General features: G+C 46.7%; 1 protein-coding gene across 1 annotated transcript; it reads left to right on the top strand.

Annotated features, from left to right (window-relative positions):
• The first annotated feature begins 1,414 nt into the window (after nucleotides 1–1,414).
• LOC146799470 (general transcription factor II-I repeat domain-containing protein 2A-like) lies at nucleotides 1,415–2,365 on the top strand. The gene has a single exon (XM_085627882.1). It carries the CDS (start codon nucleotides 1,415–1,417, stop codon nucleotides 2,363–2,365), a length of 951 nt encoding a protein of 316 aa, XP_085484008.1.
• Nucleotides 2,366–10,465: the final 8,100 nt, after the last annotated feature.

The raw sequence follows: 10,465 nt of genomic DNA on the forward strand, positions 1-10,465 counted from the left end.
ATATTAGTGCGCTGCTGCTGTGTTACAATATTGAAAACACTATTACTAGCCATGATTACAAAATGTAAACACAGTTTTTTTTTTTAACTAATAGGACATCTCTTTTCTTTGTGAAGTGAATGGTCCTTGATTGATGGGTGCATTTTGGTTGATCCTGTTTTAAGGTAGCTTTGTGGGAGACGTTGAATGTTTTATGGATTAAAGTCGTGGCACCTTTGCCTTGCATCCTTGTTTTTACTTTCAGCTAGCTGGAGATATTTAAGAATGCAGCAAATCAGCTGGCATAGACGGCAAAGTTGAGCTACAATGTTTTGTTAAAATTGTCACATCAAGCAGCAGATGATGTATTATGTGTCAGATATGGCAGGGCCCACTGCAGGGGCCTGTGTTCTACCTCATGGTCACAGGTACAAATCCTGGCGGGTCGTGCCTTTCATCCATCTGAGGTTGATAAAATGAGTTGGGTAGAAATAAACATCTGTTATTCAGCGCCAAGATACCTATGGGTGAACTTGTGCTTATATATACGTGTGTGTGCATGCTATTTATTTCAAATCCCTTTTGAGTGACACATTTCCTGCATAAACCACTGGCTTTAGGAAAGCCTCCTGTTTTTCTTTTACAGGTTTACCCATTACTTTGTATGTTTAAACAAAACATTACTTTGGTGTTGCTCACAGATCTGTTGCGAGAAGTGGTGTTGGTCCATCGGTCGTGACGTGGTGTCTGTCCATCGGTCGTGGGGCGTGTCGGTCCATCGGTCGTGTCGTTCCATCGGTCGTGTCGGCCCATCAGTCGTGGGGCGGTGTCGGTCCATTGGTCGTCCGGTGGAAAATCAGATTCGTGGTCCTTGTTACTTTTTGCATAGTAACAAACTAGCTGGAGAGCTCTGCAATGGCCTACAGCCCAGTTTCCAAGCCCTGCAAACGACCCAGATCGATACAGAGCGAACAAAGGACCTTCCAGGAAGCATGGGAAGAAGAGTACTTGTTTGTAGAATGCCCAAAGGAAAAAGCCACCTGTTTGCTTTGCAAAGAGAAAGTAAATGTTCTGAAGAGGTATAACCTGGAACGGCACTACAAAACGCGGCACTCTGGATACACTGCGAACTTCCCACTGAACTCAAATCTGCGATCTGCAAAAGTGGCATCGTTGAAGCAAGCTCTTTTTTCTCAGCAGAAGATCTTCCTTTGCCAGATGAAGGAATCTGAGGCTGTAACAGAAGCGTCTTTCAAAATATGCTACTTGCTTGCCAAACATAAAAAAAACATTCTCAGATGCAGAGCTTGTGAAGCAATGTTTCCTTTCAGCAGCCGAAATTTTATTTGACAATTACACTAATAAGGCCAGCATTTTAAAGGAAATCGGTGCATTGCAGCTATCGGATTCCACGTGTGCCCGCAGAATAGAGGCAATGGGACAAAACATCCAGGAGCAGGTGATCAATGCAGTGAGAGAGTCTCCGTTCTTCAGCATTGCAATGGATGAGTCCACAGACATAGGCGATGTGGCCCAGTTATTAGTTTGGGTGAGGTATCTGGACCAATCGCTTCATCCCAAAGAAGAGCTCCTGTGCCTTTTACCACTGAAAGGGCACACAAGAGGAGAAGATATACTGGACAGCATGTGCAACTACTTTAAAACAAATGACATACCACTGAATACTCTTGTCAGCATAACAACGGATTGGGCTCCTGCCATGGTAGGCCATGACAGAGGCTTCGTATCTATGCTTAAAAAGAAGCTCATAGGACAGACTGTGATAGACTACCACTGCATTATTCACCAGGAAGTATTGTGTGGAAAATTAAAGCATGGAGAACTGAATAATGTCCTAAAAGGTGCAGTGAAAATTGTTAATTTTATCCGTGCCAAAGCTCTCAACCATACACTTTTTAAAGCAATGCTGCAGGAATCTGAAGCAGAATATACCGACGTCTTGATGCACACTGACGTGCGTTGGCTAAGCAAAGGGAAGGTTCTGGAGCGGTTCATCGCATTGCTTCCTGAAATTGAACTCTTTGTTAACAGTAGAGACCAATCGTTCCCAGTACTAACGGATGTGAAATGGCTTATTATGCTCCATTTTCTTTCAGATATTTTCACACATTTTAATGCTCTTAATTTGACCCTGCAAGGTAAACAACAGCTTGTGTACTCCCTCATGAATGGTATTTATGCTTTTGAAAGTAAGCTTGTGCTATTCAAAGAACAACTGGATGGTAGTGACTTCACCCACTTCCCAAAACTCTTAGCTGTGATGCAGAGGTTTCCAGAAGCACAAGAAATTCTGTCAAACCTAGACCTTGGTGCATGTCTTAAGGAAATATCTGGGGAGATCAAACGACGATTTGCTCAATTCTGAGCCCTTACCCCTCTGTTCAGGCTGGTTGAAAACCCCTGGATGGTGAGTGCACAAAATCTTAACGTTGTTGCCCTTATTGGCATGGAAAGGGCTCAAGTAGAAATAGAGCTCATTGACATGCAGCACAATTCAGCCCTCGAAGCATCTTTTTTGGGGCAAGCACCCGAAGAATTCTGGAAAATTGTGCCCCCTGACAAGTTTCCTCTTCTTTTTACAGTAGCCCAGAAGGTAATTTGTATGTTTGGGTCAACATATGCTTGCGAATGTTCATTTTCCACAATGGGACTGTTGAAGAGCAAACTCAGAAATAAACTTACAGACATACATCTGGAGCAGCTTTTAAGGCTTGCCGGTTCCAACTTGGTACCCGATTACAGAAAACTAATCGGTGACATGAAATGTAAAATAAGTTTGTAGTGTTTGTCTTTAACATATCTATTTTTGGGACTCTGAAACCTGTGCTGAATATCCGGTTACTGAAAATTGCCATGCAATCCCACTCAAGATTGCTATTGTCTGCTAGTAAAAAAACATTATAAACATGTGCTCCATGTAGTTACATCTGCTTTGGAAATACAGCATTGTCTAGTAATGTTTTGAAACGGCAGTGATTTTTTTTCCCCCCATAGCACCGTCCCATTGACCCCGCCCCCAATGACCCCGCCCCCAATGACCCCGCCCCCACCAGTGCGGCCCTCGGCCAGAAACCACACTGTAAATTTGGCCCCCGAGAGAAAGTTTGTGAGTACCCATGCTCTAGACACATCATCTTTTCCCGTAAATTTCTCAACACGGCCAGATTAAATGAACCAAGTTCCGGGAACGCTAAAACACCATCTTCTTTAGTGTACTTAGCCCAGCTGTCTAACCATATACAGGTATGATACCCATATTTCACAACCATGAAGCATGCAGGAGTCCTTGTCGGAGGTAGCAATTCACCTTCTCTAGTTATTATGTCTTTATCCTTGTCGAACCACTTTTTAATTTTACCGAACAAGGATTTTTTCTTCTTTTCCTCCGTCTGGTAATACATTTTAGCGTTTACCACAACTCTCTAATCCCTTCCGCAACTGTACGATCTTTTATCCAATAACAGCGCGACTCACACCAACGCACCAATCCTGGAACGTCTACGTCACCCTGTATTCCTTCCAATCCCTGCGCGGCTCACACCAACGCACCAATCACAGCGCGAGCACTGTTCTAATCCACTGCCCAATCACAGCGCGGTCTTTCTGACGTCAGTAGTCGCTGCAGTCGCTTCTACTCCTGTCTCCTGTCACTCGTCTACCCCTCCTTTACAAAGTCTTCTCAATAGACTCCGTTTCAGATTCTACAAAATCTATTAGTTACAACATATAAACATCTCCATTGTCTGCTTCGCTAACCACAGAATAGTAAAGAAAAGTCTTTCTCACAAGAATCCCGCTTCTCTCTAGAACAGCGCTTACCTCTGCTCCACTACGGAATTATTACTTTCGTTGACACAGTAGCACACCCTCTACTCTGCCCTTCTAACATGCATCCATTAACTGTTTCCTCCTGAAATGCTCCAAAGAGTCTCACAATCAACTAAATGCTCATATATTCACGCACTTTCACACCAGAAAACCGTAACACATCCACACAGAATCTTGCCTTTCCTGAGAACAGTGAACAATCTGCTCCACTACAGAATTATAACACCCGTTAACCAAGCAGCGCTTACCTCTGCCCAGTCCTTCAAACAAGCTCAGAGAATACCTATTACTTCTCCAGCAGTAAGCTTTAACGGCAAACCTTACGGATCCCTGGGACTTAAGACCAGAGTTTCATAGATAACCTTCGCTACCATACACACTCCTTTTATACTGAAAATATGTCTCTAATAGTAACACACGACGATGTCACTGATTCCGAACCCAGACAATGCGACGCGCAACTTCAATTGTCACACGCTTTTCCCTGCATACGTACAGGGCCAACAATCCCGTCTTTCCCGAGAGCAGCACTCACTTCCCTCTGCCCTACTACGGAACCGTCACCAGCTCCCTACGTTCCAGAAGCCGTACACACTACATAGAACTCAATACGACGACTTCAACATATAATGTTAGTACATGTATCAACATCAATCAATAAATCAATAAATCCAAAAGCCTATGTACAAGCAATCTATCAGATCAAGACAATAATCAAACCATCATACTGCTACCAGGAAACTGCTGCAGATCGGAGCATATAAATTCTCCCTACTTCCACGGACAGAGTAATTCCACAGTCATACGCACATACACTCATCATACGCTAGGGCCCATCACGCTAACATTCATTCTATTACTCTATCCACACTGAATATACAAGAGAAATCCTAAATCAATCTGCATCTAAACTGAGGTCAATGCGACCTAATTGATCAGTCTTGAGTCATGATTTAAACATTAAGAACAAATTTGGAAATTCAATAAATGACAAAGAAATAACCACCCGACACTGTGATTCAAACAAAAGGTTATTTTATCTAAATTAGTTCAAATGAAAGTCAATCAATAGCCAAAATCATTATTCTCATAGTTACCTATTCTAGCTAAATGTCGTAATTGGGTCAGGACAGGTCTCTCAGTAAAGTCTCCCGAGTCGCCGTCCTCTCAATCAGCGTCGATCCTCTCGAGCATAGGTTCGGGAAGAAGTGGCCTTAGACCCTCTCTAGTCTAACAATATTTTTAGTAAAACTAACACGTTAAAAAGTTACAAACAAGCTCTAAACGTCCGTTGAGCCATTGAGCAGAGCGAGCAGGAAAGGATGTTGGCTCGCAACATTTAGAAAAACCTCCGCTCTCGAAAATCACAAAAATAAAAACATGGAAGAAGGAAGCACAAACTAAAAAATGTAACAACCATGAATGCTCTTCCTCGGAATCATAGTGAAGCCACCGCAAGTTTATCAGAGTTCATTGTGGCTTTTATTCTCTTCCAAGGGCAACTGGCATCAAGCCCGGAGCTGCTGTCCTCACGGAAACTTTTAATACAGTCAGAGGCCGTGGTCAGGTGGTTTTCAACCATATTCAGCGAGGCCTCTCTTCGTATTTCATCTACTCAAATGTAGGCTGTAAATATCGTCCATCTTTGACTAGGCCAAAACGGACCATCTTAATTAAAAGAAACACAAACCAACGTTACTACATCGTAATGATTATACAGTGTTAATTCCCACTAATACCCTTATGTGTATGTAATTATCTAGCCATCTGCAACATAAAGAAGCATTAAAAGCGTATTATTTCAAAGCGCAAACACATAACAAATAGCACTTTAGCCACACATATTTAATTAATTTGCTCACCAACTTAGTTCACGTATTAATAAAACAACACAAATGCATCCCCACGTGTATTTTTCATTAGTAAAGTTGATTAGTCAGGAACTTCAACAAAATTAATATTAGCAATTAATTACTAGTAATTTTAATTATGACATATAAAACATAAACTGGAGTTCAAATTTCAATTTAAAACCCTGCTCCAGCACAGGCACCTGAGGCGCGAAGTGCTCCAGCAATCAGGAAGTACGGAGAAGCAGCCTCCAGTTACGTGTTTTACTTAATGTAGTGTCCGTGCATGGACACGTTCTAGTGTTCTAACTCCTCGAAATACACTATACACCCACCCACCACAGACGTCACTGTGTCAGGTGACGCGGTTAATAAAAAGGCCAAGCGCACGTGCTCGTGGCCATTCTCACTACCCCTAACTATGTGCACTGTGTCAGTCATTGCGCACAGCATGCGGGCCTAGTGCCCAACATTACGCTGGTGACGAGGGGGCTGTGCCCTGGCGTGCAGCAGCCCAGCTATAAGAAAAGGGGGAGAGAGCTGCCTGCGTGAAGGCCCCCAGCAGGCGAGAAGCGTCTAATTGCCCCCATCCCGCACCGCCGCGAAGACCTGCGGGCGTACATGTCGCCCCAAAGTGAAGGCGAGGAAGTCGGGTGCCCACCCCGACCCTGTTAAGCCTGTTGCTGTGCCCCGTGGTGAAGGGCAAGCCGAGCGGAACCCACCCGCATCGGCCGCGACGCCGTGACCCCTTAGGAGGAGGTCGGGTGCCGACCCCGACCCCGTCGAGCCTGCCGCCGTGCCCGGTGGTGAAGAGTGGTCCGATTGGAGCCCACCCGCATCGGCCACGACCACTGCAAGTGGAGGGAACGAGCGGGTGCCTACCCCGCATAGAGACGAACATGCCGGCACCCCCTCCCTGCCGCGCGAGGACTGCAGGAAGCTGCCGAGGGCAGGGAGGGCGGTCGAGAAAGTAAGGAATGGCCGCCGCCAGCCATCGGAACATGCCCCCACCTCACAGGACCCCGGCGGCATGGGGAAAAGTGCAGGTAAGCGGCCAGCGCTGTCGAAGTAAACTACAACTGGGTGCGCGATGGCACTGACTGCCAATATGCCCACTGAAGTCCCGAATGTGCTGGGAAACCCAGCGGGAGGAAGGAGCATTTCCCCCCCCCTACTCGCGCACACGCAGAGTGATGCCTCGTCCTCCATGCAGCTCGCTGACAATGCCGGTGCCCCCTGCCTGTAAATAAAGAAATGTAAAGAGACTTACCTGCTGTGTGGCGGTGTCCTGCTCCCAGTGTTCTGCTGTGGCTCCAGCTCCCCTACACGGCCCGGGTGAAGCCTGGAAAAAGGGAAGACAACACGGCAGAAAGTTCTAGCAGCAAAGAAGGTTGCTGCTGAATAAAGTGGAAAGCAACACTGCCATCTAGTGGCCGGTTCCAGCAACTGCACTGTAAGAAATGTGAACAGCATGTTCAAAGCCTGCAAACGAGGGGAAGCCATGGAGGCAGACGACAGTGTGCCAGAGGGATGCAGTGTCATCCCACAGCGACAAGGAGGAAGAAAAAAAGGGTCAAGCCACATCCACCCCAGCGAGGATCGCGCTGTCGCCGCATCAAGTGGAGTGAACCCTCGAGAGAGCTAAAAGACTCAGGGCCCGATTCACAGAACTAACTTAAGACAAAATCCTAAACTTACTACTTTTGGTATTCACAGAAGTTAGGATTTTGTCTTAAGTTTGTCTTAAGACAAACTTAAGACAGATTTAAGACAGTCTTAAGACAGACTTAAGACAAACTTAAGACAGACTTAAGACAGACTTAAGACAGACTTAAGTTAGGATGTTGTCTTAAGTTTGTCTTAAGTCTGTCTTAAGTCTGTCTTAAGTCTGTCTTAAGACTGTCTTAAGTCTGTCTTAAGACTGTCTTAAGTCTGTCTTAAGTTTGTCTTAAGACAAACTTAAGACAAAATCCTAACTTAAGTCTGTCTTAAGTCTGTCTTAAGTCTGTCTTAAGTTTGTCTTAAGTCTGTCTTAAGACTGTCTTAAGTCTGTCTTAAGACTGTCTTAAGTCTGTCTTAAGTTTGTCTTAAGACAAACTTAAGACAAAATCCTAACTTCTGTGAATACCAAAAGTAGTAAGTTTAGGATTTTGTCTTAAGTTAGTTCTGTGAATCGGCCCCTCAGCGCAGATGTACCCCGGACGCGGAAGGTACACAGCAGCGCCTACAAGAGAGGAACTCACTGAAGAAGATGTGCGCAGCAAGTATCCAACGACACTGAAGGGTAAGGAGACAGAGGGCACACCCAGGGGCGCCAAGAAGCCACCACAACCAGAGATCACACGGTGCAAGGAGCAACGATACACTGAAGATGTACCACGACGGTACGAAGAGAAGTACGCACCAGCGCCCGACAAGGCAGAAGACACAGGTAGTCACACGATGTGACGCACCTCGTGAAGCTGACCAGCCAAATGGTCGCACCACAAAAGCCAACCCACCAGGGGTTGCGAAAGGAGGTGACCGACGCAAGGGTCAGAGTGAACATCACACCAACAAGTGACCAGACAGGTGGTCAACACACAGAAGCCAACCCACCAGGGGTTGAAAAAGGAGGTGACCAACGCAAGGGGCAGTGAAACTACGGAACAAGAGGTCTGACGAAAAGAGCGAAGGTATCCTGCCAGAGATCGGCAGAGTGGACCGTCAAGTGGTCCAAGAAGTTCAAGAAAGAAGAGGACCAAGAGTATGGCCCCACGAACTTCGACAACCAAAGTAGCTGGTGAAAGGAGAAGACGAAGAGAAGGTCACGACCCTAACTCGGGATGCTGAGGAAGATGGAGAAAGTGTCCTCGGACGAGGACAAGACCAGGGGGAACACGTGCAGAGTGCGCGCGCTGCATGGAGAAGCACGGCCAGACAAAGGAGAACAGAAACGGTCCAGATTACGGCGTGAAGCGAAGGGATGAAGATATCGGAGTGGCATGTTTGCCACTACAAGAAAAGAAGAAAGTGGAGATCGGAGTGGCACGATTGCCACTGCAAGAAGAGGAGAAAGAAAGAGATCTGAGTGGCACGGTTGCCACTGCAAAAAGAGGAGAAGAAGTCAGAGTGACCGAGATCCTCACGGAGAAAAGAACCGAGGAAAAGAGAGAAGAGTGTGGCAAGACTACTCACACTCCGAAGATAAGGAAGGCGACAAGTGTCCGAATACGGAGTGCAAGTCCTGAGAACACCCGTGGCACGGAGAGAAGACCATCTGCTTTACGATGCTTACAGCACACCTGGGATCTGCAGAGGTGAGCAGGCTGGACCATTCGGAACATCCACCTTTGGGGTCACACGGACACTGGACAATGCCAGCCGTGGTGACTCAGGGGCAGAGGCCTCAGGGATGCCAGTGAGAGAGCGTCCCCGCGACGAGAGATGGTCATCAGCCGCCCTTCAGCAAAGGTCCCGGGAGGATGAAGACATCGCGTGCAAAGACAGGAGCCAACAGCTACCCTCCAGGTGCGACTGTGGAATCTGAGGTGAGACTTGTCGTCTCCTCCGCACCCACTCTGATCGGCGTGGGAGTAACACGATACAGTACACTCAGCCCAGGACAAATCTGATGAAGAGGGCTGCAGGGATATCCCGTGGCAGGGGAACACCCGCGAGAGGGGCATCATGGTGAGAGGGGTGTCTTGCAATCAATCCGTCTTTTGCCAAGCAAAACACACGCTACCGATGAAGAAAAGGACAGGACTGAAAGATGAACGGGAACATCTAGCAGTGAACCACAAGAACTCCAACTGCGTTTGTCACCACTGAAGTAAGGTGAAGAAAAGACTGTGAGGATAACTTCAAGGCAGAGTCATCAACAGACTGGATCTATTGAGCACCCATGGCTGGTGCCACAGTAAACTGGTGGTCTCCTCGACAGGAAGAACATCGTCTGTGACCCCAAGCAGCGGAGGTGCAAGAGACTCTACAGAAGTTTTGGTCACTGTATTACATATGTATGGGTCTTTCTTTCTCCCACAGGTTGAACTTTGACTTTGGGTTTTGTCATTAAAAATTGGGAGGGATGTAGTGTCTGTGCATGGACGCGTTCTAGTGTTCTAACTCCTCGTAATACACTATACACCCACCCACCACAGACGTCACTGTGTCAGGTGACGCTGTTAATAAAAAGGCCGAGCGCACATGCTCGTGGCTATTCTCACTACCCCTAACTATGTGTCCTGTGTCAGTCATTGCGCACAGCATGCGGGCCTAGTGCCCAACATTACACTTAACAGGCAGCTGTAGTGAGCAGTGACTTGAGAAGTAAAGCAAGCAGCGACAGAAAGTGGTGGTGTGGAGAGGGAAGCACGAGACCTGAGCTGGGCTACAGCGATGGGTAGAAAGCCACAGGAAGTGGTGGTGTGGGGAGGGCAGTGCACGACCTGAGCTGCTCTGCAGTGACAGTCAGAAAGCAACTGTTCTAAAAAAACGAGTTCTTCAAAAAGCACAGATAAAAAATGAAAGGTATGGAGACTGTAATTAGCCGGTGCTCCTCTGTCTTGAGCGGAAGTGAGCTATCGGCTACCAGAACGAATCAGCATGCAGCAATTAAGAGGGGCACTGGAGCAAGCCTATCACAAAGAGCAGGTGGGGATAGCGTAATTTTAAGTGATTAAGAAAGGTCTTGCAGACAGCGCCTCCGTGCTGTAGGGCCGACCTAAAAAAGGATGATTTAGGTCTGGCAAAAGGTTTATTTTGCCAGGTGGCTATGTAAGTATAAAACTGCACAGTGGTTACTA

The sequence above is a fragment of the Triturus cristatus genome, chromosome 9 (genome assembly GCF_964204655.1).
Source record: "Triturus cristatus chromosome 9, aTriCri1.1, whole genome shotgun sequence".
Lineage (NCBI taxonomy): Eukaryota > Metazoa > Chordata > Amphibia > Caudata > Salamandridae > Triturus > Triturus cristatus.

Bases quoted from the DNA above. Each gene is read 5' to 3' on its own strand.
- LOC146799470 (XM_085627882.1), top strand. From the start codon at position 1,415: ATGGGACAAAACATCCAGGAGCAGGTGATCAATGCAGTGAGAGAGTCT.